The 17815-nt window shown below is 44.3% G+C and overlaps 2 protein-coding genes across 4 annotated transcripts in view; one reads left to right on the top strand and one right to left on the bottom strand.

Moving 5' to 3' along the window:
* IMMT (inner membrane mitochondrial protein) overlaps positions 1–4250 on the bottom strand; it is a 47449-nt gene extending 43199 nt beyond the window's left edge. The window contains exon 1 of one of the 2 annotated variants that reach the window (XM_068106003.2): positions 3875–4250. In XM_068106003.2, the coding sequence (XP_067962104.2) occupies positions 3875–3913 (39 nt within the window). In that variant the 5' untranslated portion in view covers positions 3914–4250. The remainder of the gene's footprint in view (positions 1–3874) is intronic. The other variant, XM_068106004.2, reaches the window with a different exon arrangement.
* Positions 4251–4586: 336 nt separating this feature from the next.
* On the top strand, positions 4587–15978 carry MRPL35 (mitochondrial ribosomal protein L35). 2 transcript variants are annotated; one of them, XM_068105991.2, is made up of 4 exons: positions 4587–4735; positions 11165–11336; positions 12407–12554; positions 15631–15978. In XM_068105991.2, exons 2-4 carry the CDS (start codon positions 11170–11172, stop codon positions 15817–15819), a joined length of 504 nt encoding a protein of 167 aa, XP_067962092.2. In that variant the 5' UTR covers positions 4587–4735; positions 11165–11169; the 3' UTR covers positions 15820–15978. The 2 variants fall into 2 exon arrangements, with proteins under 2 accessions (XP_067962092.2, XP_067962091.2); XM_068105990.2 differs by lacking the exon at positions 4587–4735 and adding an exon at positions 6961–7093.
* The last annotated feature ends 1837 nt before the right edge of the window (positions 15979–17815 follow it).

Below are 17815 nucleotides of genomic sequence, written 5' to 3'. Positions count from 1 at the left end.
ACATCTTTAGCTACAATTCGCTGATGGAGACAGCATTACAGGCTCATGCTTCACGTGAACACGTCCGTTTTGCGTGATTGCATTCATAATTACCCAACGAGACAAGCTATGTACCATTTACAAACAAAAACTTCCTTTGCAAACAAAACTATTATTTATACTGGACCAAAGTTATGGAATTCGCTTGAAGTGATATTTTTTATTTTTTTATTTTTTATACCAAGTTGAGACTTGTGTAAGAGCTAACACATAAAACATATAAGGGAGTGGGAGATGAGAGGGGAGAGAGATGGAGCCACAAAAACAGTAGGGAAGAGGGACATCGGGAGATCTGTGGAAGAGAGGTCTGGTGCAGGGTACACGGAATAAATAAGATGGACACTACAAGGACTTTCAGGAAAGAAAAGAGGGAATTTGAAGGAGGTGGATTTGGGGTGGATTATGGGGTTAGAAAAGATCAAGCTTTTGGATTGGGGACATTCCGAGATGGGCGTGAACAGCTGTCTTAAAAATCTGGAGGGAAGAATGAGATTGAAGAGGATGTGGAAGTTCATTCCAGAGGTGGGGGGAAAAAAAGAGGAACAAATGAGCATCGGTGAGCAGTGATCCTGGATTTAGGTATTTCACCAGAAGAGGGTTCAGGGTGGACTGTGTGAGCATTGCAGACACCTGGGTGGGACTAAAGCACAGAAAGAGCAGAGGGTGCAAGACCAGAAAGGAGGCGGTAGAATAAAGAGAGACCACCGAACTGTCTGCGATGGCAAAGTGATAAGCCCATAGACTCAGCTTCAGAGAGATTTCACTCAACGGGAGATTCCAATGATCTTGAAGGCCTTGGTTTCCATGGTATCAAGCTAATAAATATGCGAGGCAGGAGAGCAGTATTCAATCAAGCTATGTATGAAGGCCTTGTAGGTGGATAGGAGTTCAGGTGTGCCAAGGAAGGACTTTATATGACGGAGGATGCCCCAATCAGTGGCCGGCTTTGGAAGCCAACATTGAAATGTGCTTTGCCCAAGAAAGATCATGACTGACAGCGAGACACAGGAGTTTGAATGACTGAACTTCCTCAAGAGGCTAAAGACAATCTCAAAAGTTTATTATTATTGGAGAAGAATTTGGAGAAGATTCACAATCACAAGATTTGGAGAAGATATTGGAGAATAAAACAAATTGTTGTAGTAATCATTGGTAATGAGTGATATTGCAAAGTTATTAATGTAAAGTTTTGCATACCAGCTGATTCCTCCTCCGATACCCAAATCTTTAATTTGCGTTCCTTTTTGTTTTAGCCTATATTTGTCCACCTCATTATAGGTATCTTGCATCACAACATTACTTTATTCCTGTCTCTTCTTCTTCTTTAATGGCCACAATTATTCCCGCATTATTGTGGGGTTGGCCGGTGGATATTTCACTTGGTCCAAGTCTTTCACAAACCGACTGGACAGGCATAGCGATCGATTAAGGTTAGAGCAGGGATTTGTAATTCGTTTCGGTTGCCGGCGATGGCTCGCCTACTCTTCGCGAAGGTCACGGTGGGATCTTTAACTCCCACAAACCAATGCCGGCAGACGGACGTCCAGTTTAACGTCCATCCGAGGGACAGCACTCACAATGATGAATCAATCAGCCTGTGAAATACCGGGATGGCAGTTTATATCTGGGTTAGGATTCAAACCCAGGCTAGACAGCTTCGAGGTGTGTGTGCTTACCTTTAGGCCATCCTATCAGCCCTATTTCTGCCTCTTCATAATTTGAATCACAATCACAAAAAAAATGAAAAATCGGTCAGAGGCTCCTCCGGTCGGTCAGTCCTCGGTCAGTCCTCCCGGTCAGTCAATCGGTCAGTCCTCCGAGGACTTGCCGGAATGTACTTTTTTATCGGCCATTTTGGATCAGGTTTTTCGGTTTTTCCAAGATGGCGGCCGAACCACGTGACCGATGACGTCATCATTATTTGTTTTATAAACTCATTTATTCCTAGATTATGCTCAAGAAATTTCATCTTGATCGGATGAAGTTTTGTACTTGTCGAATTATGACGTCATAATGGAGGCACCTATGACATCATCATTAACATATTTTATTCCCCATTGAGAGTTCTTTACAATGAGCCATGTCTCAATTTTTTCTATTCAGCACTTTCGGAGATATCGAGGTGCAAAGTTTTTCGATTTTTCCAAGATGGCGGCCGAACCACGTGACCGATGACGTCATTATTTTTTTGGTCCACCAGTTTATGCCATCATGTCGCTCAAGAAATTGCATCTTCATTGGATGAAGTTTTGTACTTGTCAAATTATCGAATTATGACATCATAATGGAGGCCTTGGGTTGAGAGAGATAAAAATTGGGAACAGTCTATTCCAGGGCAAGACAAATATGTGTGTAAAGTTTGGCGATTCTTTGTGCAACGGTGTAGACGTAGTGCTGCGCACAGACAGACAGACAAACAGACAGACAGACAGACAAACCAATCAACATACTTGCCGGAATCTTTTCCGGCAAATAAAAATCCATAATTGTCATCGGGACCTGAAATTTTACAAGCTATGCTTTCATTCAGATTCCTCCACTGTCGTCATAATATGATCCACGTTTCTTGTATGATTGATTTAAGAGTGGAAAAAACAGTCAAGGTTAGATAAACAGTCATTGCTTCAAAGGCAAAGATCAGATATTGTATCGCATGGAAGGGCAATAAAAGAACAAGAAACTTGGTAACTGAACACTTGGTAACCCCCAACATTATTGAGGCCAGAGCCTAGATCTACGGTAATCTATATACCCCAGAGAGGATGACCTTTCCTATCCTAATAGAATGACCTTTCCTGTTGCTCCCATACAGAGTGGGTGGACTAGTTCATACAAATGTACAAAATATCTTTCCACCTCTTTCTCACTGACAAAAAGCAATTTGCACAATGCATCCAGGTGTAAGTTTACCTGAGATGTGTTCCGTTTACCAGGTTATTGCAGAGCGCTCGCCAAGTGTGGTAATTGCACACACCTCACCACCAGGTATACCAGCACACACCTCACTCCACCAGGTATACCAGCACACACCTCACTCCACCAGGTATACCAGCACACACCTCACTCCACCAAGTATACCAGCACACATACCTCACTCCACCAAGTATACCAGCACACACACCTCACTGCACCAGGTATACCAGCACACACACCTCACTCCACCAGGTACACCAGCACACACCTCACTCCACCAGGTATACTAGCACACACCTCACTCCACCAGGTATACTAGCACACACCTCACTCCACCAAGTATACCAGCACACACACCTCACTCCACCAGGTATACCAGCACACACCTCACTCCACCAGGTATACCAGCACACGCCTCACTCCACCAGGTATACCAGCACACGCCTCACTCCACCAGGTATACCAGCACACGCCTCACTCCACCAGGTATACCAGCACACGCCTCACTCCACCAGGTATACCAGCACACGCCTCACTCCACCAGGTATACCAGCACACGCCTCACTCCACCAGGTATACCAGCACACGCCTCACTCCACCAGGTATACCAGCACACGCCTCACTCCACCAGGTATACCAGCACACGCCTCACTCCACCAGGTATACCAGCACACGCCTCACTCCACCAGGTATACCAGCACACGCCTCACTCCACCAGGTATACCAGCACACGCCTCACTCCACCAGGTATACCAGCACACGCCTCACTCCACCAGGTATACCAGCACACGCCTCACTCCACCAGGTATACCAGGATGACGTATGATCCTCACACCAGCCTTAACGACGCGCCGATGGAAATAAAGGAGGCTGAATGGAGCGACTTAATGCGGCCCGCACTGTACAACACTGTATAACTCACCCTCACAACCTTGCCAGGGCGAGAGAGAACTCGCAACATCTCGCCAAAGATGATGTAGGCAAAACAGGTTCAATCTAGTGCAAAGGAAAACCGAGGGGAACGAATTGGAATTAAGAGAAGGACGAAAAATAGGCGACGCTCATTTCAGGACAGGCCAGGCCAGATGGATGGATGGAAAAGGGCAAAGACGTCCAAGGTACAGCCGCCACGGAAACCCAATTGCAAAACGGTTGGTTATTGCGTTTCGTACATGTAATCTCTCAAATAATATAAGGTTTTATATGACAAGAACAATAGAATCAAAATTAAATTAGTATTTTCTTCTTCTTCTCCTTATTCTTTTGAATTTAAATAGCGTTTTCTCTTTCCGAGCTGTGCGGCTCTATATATACCACACACACAAATGTCGGCAAAAAATGGAGCTATCAGGCTTCAGGTTCCAGCCAACTATGTAGTTTGTCCAGTTTGTTTAAATATTTTAGTACCGTTTAGCACATGTAATCTAAGAAATACTATGATGTGATATATGCAACATGTATTCCTTCGCGTCGACAACATATAACAAGCGGATGCGGAAAGCACGTCACTTCCAGGTTTGCGGGCCTGGTAAGCAGTGAAGTATAAAACTCATGGACACTGCAAGCCTGCAAGGACTTCCAGGAAAGAAGCTGGAATTTCAAAAAAGTGGATCTGGGGTGAATTAACAGGGGTAGAAAAGATCAAGGTTTTGGATGGGGGAAGATAAGAGATGGTGGTGAACAGCTGTTTTAAAGACCTGGAGGGAGGAGTGGGATTGAAGAGAGTGAGGGAGTTTGTTCCAGAGGCGGGAGAAAAGCTGAAAAGGGGAATGAAAGAGTGAAGGTGAGCATAGAGTCTTGATTTTGGCAGTTTCACCATAAGAGGGTTGCTGGCACATCTTGAACGACCTGTGGGAATATTTGGGGGGCAGATCACAGACAGTGTTGAGGGGGCGGGGGGCAAGGCCGGAGAGGAGTCAGTAGAAGACAGGAAGTCCACCAACTTGCCTGCGGTGAGTGAGTGAAACCCCTCACAATCATCTTCATCGCGGGAGATCCCAATTATTCTGAAAGCTTTGGTTTCAACAGCGTGAAGACGAGCTAGGTGTGCGGCAGGAGCACCGGCCCAGAGGGGGGAACAGTATTCCATTGAGCTGCGGATGAAAGCCTTGTAGGTGGTGAGGAGCTCAGGTGTGCCAAGGAAGGACTTCGCACGATGGAGGATGCCCAGTCTGCGACTGGTTTGGAGGCCAGCTTGGAAATGTGGTTTTCCCAAGAAAGATCATGGCAGATAGTGAGACCTAAAAGCTTGAGTGACAGAACTTCTTGGAGAGGATTGTTGAGAAAGTAGATTGGAGGGTTGTCCAGTCGATCTTTTCAGAGAGACATAGTGAGAGTGTGAGATTTGTCAGGATTGAAAGACATGTTCCACTTGTTTGTCATCAGCAAAGATATAGAGAGGATTTTCCAGAGTCGGAGAGATCATTGATGAGGACGAGAAAAAGCACAGGCTTCACACAGTTTCATACATGAGCTGAAATAGTTTCTCAGACATTTACAAGTCAGGTTAGGAGAAGTATTCACGTTGTTTTTGACGTTTATCCGGTTGTGTCCATAAAAAAAATCCTGAGTGAGCCAAGAGAACAGGTGGAAGTTCTGAAGGATGGGGAAAGCAAATATGGGGTAGAGATGAAAGGGGGAGGTTGAGACTTTGGTTGTGGGGGTTGTAATAAGATGAATCCAAGTCTCAACTTAGAAGATGACCAGTTTTAATGAATAGCACAGCAAGCAACGCCCCTGCTCCTTCGCCCAGGCCACGCCCACCGCTCACATATCCATATGACAGGGGTCTCCGTGAGATGAGGGGGGGGGGGGTGTAGTCGTGATGGGCGGAGTAGTCGTGATGGGCGGAGTTTGAAGGCTTGGAGTGTGTGTAGTTCAGGATTGAAGCCTTCTGGTTAGGAGGGGGAGGTTGAGTCTTGGGGGTTGGGGTCTCGGTGTGATGGAGAGTGGGTGTTGAGGTGTTGTGGTAGTGGTGGACGGGTTGAGGAGTTGTGATGGGCGGGGTTTGAAGGCTTGGAGTGTGTGTAGTATCGGAGCAGGATTGAAACCTTCTGGTTTGGAGGGGGAGGTTGAGTCTTGGGGGTTGGGATCTCGGTGAGATGGAGAGGAGGTGTTGTGGTGGTGGTGGACGAGTTGAGGAGTTGTGATGGACGGGGTTTGAAGACTTGGAGTGTGTGTAGATCAGGATCAGGATTGAAGCCTTCTGGTTTGGAGGGGGAGGTTGAGTCTTGGGGGTTGGAGTCTCGGTGTGATGGAGAGTGGGTGTTGAGGTGTTGTGGTAGTGGTGGACGGGTTGAGGAGTTGTGATGGGCGGGGTTTGAAGGCTTGGAGTGTGTGTAGTATCGGAGCAGGATTGAAACCTTCTGGTTTGGAGGGGGAGGTTGAGTCTTGGGGGTTGGGATCTCGGTGAGATGGAGAGGAGGTGTTGTGGTGGTGGTGGACGAGTTGAGGAGTTGTGATGGGCGGAGTTTGAAGACTTGGAGTGTGTAGATCAGGATCAGGATTGAAGCCTTCTTGTTTGGAGGGGGAGGTTGAGTCTTGGGGTTGGGAGCGGGGCTTCAAGACTTGGGGCTGGGGTTGAAGACTTGAAGAAGAGAGGGATTGAGGACTTGAAGTCACATTTTGCCTTTCCATGGATCACTGCCATAATACTGTCAAAGAACAAAGGAGAATGGTGCATTCTGTATAGGAATTGTTGAGAAGCGAAACGCCAACATATTTGTGTATGTAATAAATAGATGGCTTTTTAGAACAATAATGTCTGCGTAATGACGTGTAAAATTATTATGAAACATTAAACTTTGGCCGCACTTTTTTGCAAAGGATACGACACATCATTTTAAATAAATAAACCAAAATAAACTTGTTCCTTTTTAATTTTTTTGGTCTGCACCTTCGTGTAAGTGTAATAATTACCCGTTTTATGGACGGTGTAGTTGTTGCGCGTAAATATTTTTATTCATTAAATCTTTTTCTTTCCCTCAAATCTGAAGTTCGCAGAGATTGACGGGCTTGAATTATGAAACCTTCCGTGGGGTTTTAATAAGGAACCTGGTCGTCATGAAAACAACGGACATGGCAAAGATGACGTTTTCCGGTTAAGACAAAATGGCGGCGGCCATGCGAGTGTTTGGGAGGGGTGAGTGTTATGACTTCATGTCTTCGTATCAGCGATCACTTCGTCCTTTATAAGATATGTTGAGTCATCTGTTTGCCTTTGCTTGCCATTTGATCTTGTCGTCCAACAATATATTTAATTTTCATTGAGCCCGAGGTTGAAGTTGTTTTCGAGGAATTAGGTTGAAGTCATTTGTACCTTTGGTATTATAATTATATGGAGATTTGCTTCGTATGGATCAAGCTTTTTCAAATCGACATTTATCAATTCTTCATAAAGCGAGTCTAGATTATGCAGGAGTGGGAGAAAAGAGAAGGAGGAGGAGTATTTCGTGCACAGTAGACTGTAGAACTGTGTTCGTGAAAAGGTTGAGGCACATTCCGGTACCACATGTCAACCTTTAGGACCGACGCATGGTTGCGTTGACCAGGATAACCGCGTGTTATTATGAACCTCTATGCTTTGATCGTTCTTTCTTAAATGATCGTACTCATTTGGTGGTTGTTGTACTCATTTGGTGGTTGTTGTACTCATTTGGTGGTTTTGTACTCATTTGGTGGTTGTACTGGTTTGGGGGTTCCTGTACTCATTTGGTGGTTGTTGTACTCATTTGGTGGTTTTGTACTCATTTGGTGGTTGTTGTACTCATTTGGTGGTTGCTGTACTCATTTGGTGGTTGTACTGGTTTGGGGGTTCCTGTACTCATTTGGTGGTTGCTGTACTCATTTGGTGGTTGTACTGGTTTGGGGGTTCCTGTACTCATTTGGTGGTTGTTGTACTCATTTGGTGGTTTTGTACTCATTTGGTGGTTGCTGTACTCATTTGGTGGTTGTTGTCCTGGTTTGGTGGTTGTTGTACTGGTTTGGTGGTTGTTGTACTGGTTTGGTGGTTGTTGTACTGGTTTGGTGGTTGTTGTACTGGTTTGGTGGTTGCTGTACTGGTTTGGTGGTTTCTGTACTCGTTTGGTGGTTGCTGTACTCGTTTGGTGGTTTCTGTACTCGTTTGGTGGTTGCTGTACTCGTTTGGTGGTTTCTGTACTCGTTTGGTGGTTTCTGTACTCGTTTGGTGGTTTCTGTACTCGTTTGGTGGTTGCTGTACTCGTTTGGTGGTTGCTGTACTCGTTTGGTGGTTGTTGTCCTGGTTTGGGGGTTTCTGTACTCGTTTGGTGGTTTCTGTACTCGTTTGGTGGTTTCTGTACTCGTTTGGTGGTTGCTGTACTCGTTTGGTGGTTGCTGTACTCGTTTGGTGGTTGTTGTCCTGGTTTGGGGGTTCCTGTACTCGTTTGGTGGTTTCTGTACTCGTTTGGTGGTTTCTGTACTCGTTTGGTGGTTTCTGTACTCGTTTGGTGGTTGCTGTACTCATTTGGTGGTTGTACTGGTTTGGGGGTTCCTGTACTCATTTGGTGGTTGCTGTACTCATTTGGTGGTTGTACTGGTTTGGGGGTTCCTGTACTCATTTGGTGGTTGTTGTACTCATTTGGTGGTTTTGTACTCATTTGGTGGTTGCTGTACTCATTTGGTGGTTGTTGTCCTGGTTTGGTGGTTGTTGTACTGGTTTGGTGGTTGTTGTACTGGTTTGGTGGTTGTTGTACTGGTTTGGTGGTTGTTGTACTGGTTTGGTGGTTGCTGTACTGGTTTGGTGGTTTCTGTACTCGTTTGGTGGTTGCTGTACTCGTTTGGTGGTTTCTGTACTCGTTTGGTGGTTGCTGTACTCGTTTGGTGGTTTCTGTACTCGTTTGGTGGTTTCTGTACTCGTTTGGTGGTTTCTGTACTCGTTTGGTGGTTGCTGTACTCGTTTGGTGGTTGCTGTACTCGTTTGGTGGTTTCTGTACTCGTTTGGTGGTTGCTGTACTCGTTTGGTGGTTTCTGTACTCGTTTGGTGGTTTCTGTACTCGTTTGGTGGTTGCTGTACTCGTTTGGTGGTTGCTGTACTCGTTTGGTGGTTGCTGTACTCGTTTGGTGGTTGCTGTTTTCGTTTGGTGGTTGCTGTACGCATTTGGTGGCTGCTGTACTCATTTGAAGTTTATTCCACTCACCCATCACTCTTTTTGTCCTTTTAGTATTTATTCATAAAGCGAGTCTAGATTATGCAGGAGTGGGAGAAAAGAGAAGGAGGAGGAGTATTTCGTGCACAGTAGACTGTAGAACTGTGTTCGTGAAAAGGTTGAGGCACATTCCGGTACCACATGTCAACCTTTAGGACCGACGCATGGTTGCGTTGACCAGGATAACCGCGTGTTATTATGAACCTCTATGCTTTGATCGTTCTTTGGGCTTCCTGAAAAGCGCTATATAAAATAAATGCATTATTGACATCCAGACGGACATATTGCTTTTTTACCTCCACCACCTAAGGTGGACAGAGGTTGTTTTCAACCAGACAGAGGTTGTTTTCACGTCTGTCCATGAGGAGGATATCTCAAAGTTGTGGACGGATTCGGATGAAACTTGCTGGACAATTTTGGTGTGTGATAATTCCCAAAAAGTTGTGGACATAATTGATGCACTAGTTGGGTAGGTGAGAAGAACAAGCTGATTCGATTTTGGTTCAGGTCCGGATCCAGATCCAGATCCTTCTCATCAGTGGTGTACAAAACATAAACTGTTCAGCCAGGTGGAGGTATGCGCCCTACCTGATTGCCGTTCTCGTATATCATTGAATGACCTCTCGTACCCACATATTCCGCTCTTTCAAAGAGTAACTCTCCATTTATAGTGTCTATAGTGTGAGGTGTGTATAGTCAAGGTGTGCATGAACGAGGGATTTGTACAGCTGCATTACAACCTTTTTTTCGTCTGTATAATAGTTAATTCCTGTCATACCAAGGGCTCCAGGTATGAGAGATTACCCTGTCTCCGATGTGATAAACATACCTTGATCCACTGTCGAACTTGTCTACCTACTCTGTACATTGCAGTTTTGTCAGCGAGTCATTTGTTTGGAACCGTGCCAAAATATTTGGCCATCTTTATGTACAGACACCACATCAACTGGGACACCTTCACCAATTTGTTCAGTGAGATTTTATCGATGTTCCAAGAGATTTGTGGTGCACGATTCCCTTCTCTAAAGCCATGCTGTGTCTTACGGATGAGCTTGTGTCTGTCAAGGTGATCGGTTATGTGATCTCGAATGATGTTTTGGAATACTTTTCCTTCCACCGTAGGTCTGTAATCGGAAGTCAAGCTGGTAGATCTGTAATTCTGGGGGATTTATCTTTTCGTGAAGAGTTTGAGAGAATGAACTCAGGAAGTCAGTTCCACAGGTGAGAATAGAGGGGTATGAAAGAATGGAGGTGAGTGTTGAGTTTAGACTGGGAGAAACGAGGAAAGGGTTTATGGTAGGGAAGGGCAAGACTGGAATGTGATCGTTCACGAAAATGCCAAAGCCTCTATAACTCCCTATGTGGAACAAGGAGACCCGTAGACAAGGCCTATTGATGTAGCTTTCCATTGGTACACACGGTCGAAAATTCCAGGTCCTCAAAAGGGGGATGATTGAAGAAAGCAGCAACCCTGCCCACAAGGGGGAGCCATATTCCACCAGGTGAAGGCTTTGTACACCGTTCTCAAAAGGTGAGGACAGCAATAGGACTAACCCGCAGATAATTCAGAGGTGGTGGCCGGCTCTGGAGGCCATCTTGGACATATGGTATTCCCAGGATAGGTTATAGCTGATCATGAGGCCCAGCAGCTCCAAATACAGTACTGTACTTCTCCCAGAGGCAGACAACGAATATATTGAGGGATTTTTGCCTGCCAGTCTTTACTTGTCAAGGGACAGTGAGAACATGAGTTGTTCGTGCACTTTTAGCCTTTGGAAAAACCAATGATGCTATAATCACACTCGAACTCTGTGTCATATTGGCAGAACACAGCACAATGTAATTTTAATTTATGTATATCTAATCTATTGCAATGACAAGATGGGACAAGAAAATTCACTAAAATTGCACTTGTGATTAAAACCTGCATTCTGTTTACCAGATAGTTCTTTGTTTTGAAAACTTCTTTGTTTTCTTTCGCTTAATTGTCAACTTCTGTGACCCACACCTTGCATTCGGATTTGTTGATTGTCACTGTGCGTTTATAGGGCTGATGCGTCTTTCAGTCCCCATGGTCCAGGCAATGGCTCCTCCCCGGGTAGCCATGTTGAACCCGGTGCGATCCTTCTCTGTGGGTGCCCTACAAGCATCTTTTGCAGGACCTGCTGTGCCGTTGCTACGAGCAACGGCCCAACAAATACGAGGGTCTTTCTTTTTGAGGTAATGATTGTTTGTCATACAGCATAAATGACATGTACCTTGTTGGTATATCTGATATTTAATAGAATATCATTATTTTGTCTCTGTAGACCCCTGCCTTGAATCAACCAGTGAGGTGCTGCATCCCACCCCTCTTGGAATGCTCCCTGCACCTATTATAAAGCGCTTTGTCCCCTGAAAATACGTAAAATACTCTGAATTAAGTTTATTTCTTTCCTATCTGCCTGGACCCATGATCCTGGTGTGTACCCCGATTTAGAAAAGGTACACCGTATCCCTGCGCATCGGAAGAGCGTGACCAAAGGTTGGCGTCAGGAAGGGCATCCGGCCGTAAAAACATTGCCTCAAACAGGGAACCATGATTTTCATGGGACCCGCAAGCCTAACCCCCGCTCTAGCGGGGAAAATGGCCTTAAAACGATCATTCATTCATTCTATCTGCCTGGACCCACAGTACGATTCACCACTTTGGCTTGTGTCTCCAAAATATTTGTCAGCGACGTGTATCTGGAGGATGGGGAGGATTACAGCATGAGTGTATCTAAAATTGATATAATTTATGCACATCTGGAACTCTTCATGCCAAGATGCACCTCTTTCCTCATCCCACCTACTTCCCCCATCCCAATTTGTTAATGCCCCATCCCTCTCACAAGTGCCGCTTCCGAGTTTGACTTGCACCCTGCCCCCATTTTAAAGCGGTGAAGATGCTTCAATATTTAGCTATGTTCTTCTTGCCATCCGTCTGTCAAAAATGAAGAAGAAGAACCTTTCTAAGCCCACCATGTTTAATTCTAAAGGGTTCTAAAGTGTAATTCTATTGGGTTTGCCTATTTCATTTGAAAAATACCAAACTGAACACTTCCTTTATACACGGGTGCGATTTTTATTTTGCGCGAAGGGTCTGCTCCCTAACTCTTTCAGTTCATGGAACCCACAGTCACTTATTCCTCACTGTCAGTACATTAACCTTGGACCACCTTCTGTCATTTCGCTTTTCATTTAGCATTTATTTGTGTGGCAAAAGTTTTTCAAAAAGTTAACCCCAATGGTTTGTGCATGTGCTACAGAAATGCAATTGTTGCTCCAGCTGTTACAACAGTGATGCCTGTAAGATCGCTGATCAGGTGTAGTATGAACAAAGGCAAGAAAAAGACCGTGAAGGCTGTTGTACATCGCTTCCTCCGACTCGGTTGTGGTCTGTGGTTGCGAAGGCAGGTATGTAGAACCTTACAAAGGCCACGTTTTCAATGTCCCTCCCCCTATGTGCAGAGCATCAGTGAGTGTCCAAATATTTCCATCCTTTACAAGAAATCTCCTTTGGGGACATTGTTCATTGCATTATATTGGTCTGGATTTCTTGATTATTCACATTGTGTTATATTAGGTCATACCTCAAAAACCCACCCCAGGCTAGCAGTCTAGTCCCTGAAGTTATCAGCTTTAAAGACGGTCTAAATAACAGGCCAGAGGAAGCTTGTATAATATTGTTGCGGATTCGGGGGTCGGCTCTCCCCTTATCAAGGGGGGTTAATCCCCTTGTCTTTTAAGCTGGCCGTCCCCCAATCCTGGAAGCTATGACGCTCCTTCCGGTCGGAATTAGCTAGGGTGATTGGTTAATGAAGTCCCAAATACCTACGTACTAACCCGACCGTAAAGCAGGGAAATAACTCCCGCTCGAACCACGGATAAGATGGAAATTGCCGAGCGGTTAGCAAATGGCCCAAGCCATTAACAAAGACTAACCCGATCCTGAGCGGTTTCCAAATCGTGCCACAGGTACTCAATTGAGAGAAAGAACGGAGGCGATCGAATAAGAGGAAACCAGAGTAAGGGAAGAACAAAGAGTGGGTTTATTAATTATGTGCAAAACCAAAAGAAGAGGAAACGAAAGTAATATACAAGAGGAAGAAGAGCAAAAGGACACAGGGCAATCTTATCTATACAGTCTTACTTACAACCCCGGACAACAGACAGACTCACACGGGATGGTAGTGGTAGGGGAGGAAGGTCCAGGCAGATGGTTCCAGGCGATGGGATCCGGCTCCGGTCCAGACTCCGGGTCCGCGGGCGAAGAACGGCAGGCAGCTTCGCGTATCATTGGCGCGCGACCGGACCTTACATAAGCGAGGGGCTGGAATGCTGCGTACGTATAGCGTGCCGAACGCTCTCTCTCTCCCGATCAATCAAGGTCCGTATCAAACGGCAGTTCGTATCAAACGATGGTTCCCTGCGCAGTTCGTTGAAACAAGCGCGCCTCCGCGCTGTCCTCTGGATAAAGTTACAATCAGACGTCTCCTTGCAGTTCCTTCAATAGCAACGGTCCCCTGCGCAGTTCCGAAAGCAGTCCTCGCGCTTGCGCTTATATAACACGCTTTGAAATCCTCACCTCTGCCCTGGTTGGATAGCGAGGGCTCACCGGCTCCGCCCTTGACGGCTCGTTGACAGGGCCACGCCTCGTTCTTGACGCTCCGCCTCCTTCTTCTCCAAGCTTGACCGCGTGCGTAATGGCGTTTGGAGCGAGGCAGCGAACGCTGCTGGGCGAGCAGAGGCGCGTAACCCAATTTGGAGAGAGAGGCTAGCAAAATGGACGGAATGGGGCCTATCTTATTTAATTAATGCAACGCAGATTCAACTATTGGGAACACAGCCTTATCTGAAACACATACTAAGGGAATAACAAAGTCCTATGGTGTCCTACGTGTTGCTGTGGCCTAACTATGGGTGCAACCTTTAACCTTATTAAATGATGGAATATTTACAAGTATTTACAAAGTGAGGGGTTCTCAAAACCGCAACAATATATTGTGCCACAAATTATATTAAAAGTTAAAACTGGCAAGAATGGAAGTGCAAGGTAGAACTGACAGTGGGACAAACAACAATCATGCGAATAGGAAAAAAATCAGGAAGGGAAACGAGGAGAGGAAGCAGCACTGAAACCAGTACAGTAAGTGAATTTAAGTGTTTGTACACAACGGACTGGACTTGGTACCTTAATAGTTAGGCCCAAACCTGGTTCAGCATTGTTAATATATTAGATTAGGCACACCTTCACTTCATTGTCATAGTGTCATCTCGTGCACTTTGCTCATCCATTCATTATCCAAGGCAGCCGTGTTGACAGTCCACCAAATAAACTGCCACTGTGGACTGCAACGTGCCCGTGAATCCCGTTTTTTCCGTGATGTGCTTTAAAAGTGCAAAACTCTTGGAATCAACCTTGTAGACTGCTATGGCCGAAAGTGTCCCCCAAATGCCACCGCAGCTAGTTCCTGTTGCAAAACTATTTTGGATGTATCTGTAATCATTGAAATTATGCCTTTTGGTGAAGAGTTGTGTTCTACACATTTATGATAACTCAAGTACAGGATATCCTTTCATTTATTATTTCGACCCAACATGTATGGATGTTTGAACAATATCCGTTTGGACCTTCTGCTGTGCAAATGGGGATGCTAAACTTGGTTTCAGCTTGATCTGGTTATCGTGCGAAGTTCCAAAGTGCTAGTGGAGATAAGATCACAATTATCCCCAAAAAATTGTATATGTACTTGTTCTAGGCTCGTGGAAGAGCTATAATGAGTACACTCAATGGATCAGGATGCAACTAGACAAAAGGAGCAGTCGAGATAGGGGGGACACAAACAGTAGAGTTGAAGGCCAAGATGGAGGGAGACTTGGACAAACAATGGGTGTGGGGAGTAATGGCATGGGGTGGACAACATGGATATGGAAGGAAACTCTCAAGAGAGAAAACTGGAAATTTGGAAGGAGCAGGGATTGGGGTGAGGTTGGGGAAGGGAGAGAGGGGGTTAATGAGGGTAGAAAATATTTATTTATGTTTTTATGTGCAGTACTCAGAAAGAAGGATGTGGTGTGAGGGTTTCAGCAGGTTAGATTGCCATGAAATTTGTAATAGAAATGAAAAGTTGAGTTGAGGAAAAAGGCCATCATTTGATCAAAGTACAGATATGGCTTTGGACTTTCAAGAGCAAACTTGTTTGCAATAAACCGTTCTTGAACCTTGAACGTTCATGTCGCTAACATTTGCAATTCCTCTTACCTCCATATTTGCTCATGGGGTGTTTGTAAATGTCATTCTTATTTTTATGACATTTACAAATGTGCTATGAACAAATATCGATCATGCTTTAATTATTTCTTCGTATTTACCTGCTTTCCAATAAGTGTCTTTAATCCAAAAGTCACTTTGGTAATTGTTTGAAGGTTGTGAAAGTTATATGGGAAACGAAAGCAGTATTTGACCAAAGGACTGTGTTGTGCTGTGCAGTCTGGATACAAGAAAAGACTATGGCGTAAGAGGCCAAAGCAAAGAAAGCGTCTGCGGGATCACATTTTGTGCAACAAAACGCAGAGTAAGAAGCTGGACAAAATGGTGACAGGTTTCTGGAAGCGCCGCACCTGGTATATCGGCGACCCCTTTCAGATGTACCACGACAGACACAACTTTTTACCATGATGCATCACCTTTAAGGCTGTCTTGATCTGCTATAAGGTGTTATAAAATACACACATGTTGTGATCCTTTCTCACCTTCCTCGAGAACATGTTGAAAAATACCGATGCAGATGTCTCCTGTACATTATCTTAATAAACGTTTGCTTTAGTTCCCCTTCAACTCTGTTTTTTTGTGCTTTTCAAAGTTAACCTACATACCTTTCCGATCTCCTGGATTAAAAAAGCCGACCTAAATAGGTTCTTCATATTGCAATTTATTATTACCAATTCTCACGTATATGAAGCAAAAATCTGACTGTTTCAAGTCAGGCCAGGAATCGAACCCAAACTATATAACTCAAATCGCTGCACATCCTGTCAGACTTCCTAATTCTTTGTATATTGTATTATCATTATTTCCATAAAGTAAACAGCTGTTACATCAGCTTAAAGAACATGAGAAATAAAATGTCTAGACCCAATGAGAATGCCATGTCTCCAAATCTAAATTATAACAGATACATGTCTCAAACAGGGTGGGCCATAAAAAGGTAAACTAGAAAGCATCTCAAAATGCAAAGCCCGTCCATGACCACTTTGTACTCAATCTAAACTTGACAAAAACAACAGCTAATTTAAAAAAAATAAAAAATTAGTTTTTCTCCATGTTCTCATGATAAAGGTTTGTTGACCATTTCATGACAAAAGCTCAAATGGTAAATAAAGCAATATGGAAGCGTTTACAAAACCTGGTGTACTGGATAATAAGACCTATTTTTATTTACCATGACTTTGCCCTTTCACATTTTGACTCAATTTATTCATTTGTGTTCTCCATATTATCATAAAGTTTCAATACATCAGCCAAGTGCTCAATATGACCTCTCCTCTGTTTTATACACTAGTGGAGTACCCACCCTAAGGGCGATCTTGTTCCAAGCATGCAACACATTCTTTCTGACGTATACCTTTATTTAAACGGTGAAACGGTGTATAGGCAACTGAAAGCTCCCTCAATCGCTGCCAAAAATAAATTTAAAAAATAACCCGGGTTACGTGCATGAAGCAAAAACATGCCCCCTGCTTATAATTCAAAACACCTCACTCTACTGGAAAACGTGGGGACAGGAATACAGCTCTGGTAAAGGATTGGGGCTTGTAAGTTGCAATAAATACCCTCTTCCACCTGGAGGTGGCGCCACACGATACACAATTACATCGAGAATTTACGTCCGTCCCTCCGTTCTCCCCCAAGACCACCGGCAAAAATAAAAAATACACCAATTTGGGTCATGCTGATCCTATGTATCAAGTGTGGCCCAGAACGGTAGGAGTAGTTTGACAAACACACAAACAAGTGTCTTGCGTAACCCCCTTTATCTGAATAACTGCATATTTCAAATTGGCAATTGTGGAATGTGGATGCTTCCAACTCAAAACATTTCCTTTGATCAGACCCCATAAAAATAATCCAGCAGTGACAAGTCAGGAGATCTGAGAGACGATGGGAATTAAATCCCCCCAAATCTGCAATTCTATTTGTTTGTCATCCCACTAATCTAAAGATCCAGAACATTCAGAGAAAATGATGTCATCGATGCCCTGGTGTTCATTCTCCAGTGCGTCGCAAAAGCAATTTAAAAACTCATACCGTGTTCTGTGATAATTTTCATGAAGTGCTTGTAAAAGATGAATTCCTTCAGTATTCATCATGCTGATGTGCATCTGATTCCTGTTTCAGCTGAGAGCCGTCTTGTTGATTTGCGTGGAACTTCTCTCCATGTGTTTCCATACAGCTTAAATTGTCTCAGGACATGAACACTAACATGCCATCTTGAACATGAACAGCCTTTATTCACGTTTTGTAATGAGCCAGTATATTTCAGCTTTTACACTAATACCTTTTGACGTTTTGTGAGCAGGTACACAAGATGCTGGGAATCTTCTCTGAAATGGTCTCTGTTGACTTATCAAAGATGGAATATCTCTCCTCATAAGATGACTGAGAGACAGAGAAT

The sequence above is a fragment of the Myxine glutinosa genome, chromosome 2, assembly GCF_964187855.1.
Source record: "Myxine glutinosa chromosome 2, kmMyxGlut1.1, whole genome shotgun sequence".
NCBI lineage: Eukaryota > Metazoa > Chordata > Myxini > Myxiniformes > Myxinidae > Myxine > Myxine glutinosa.
This window is presented reverse-complemented; position numbering and strand designations above follow the sequence as displayed.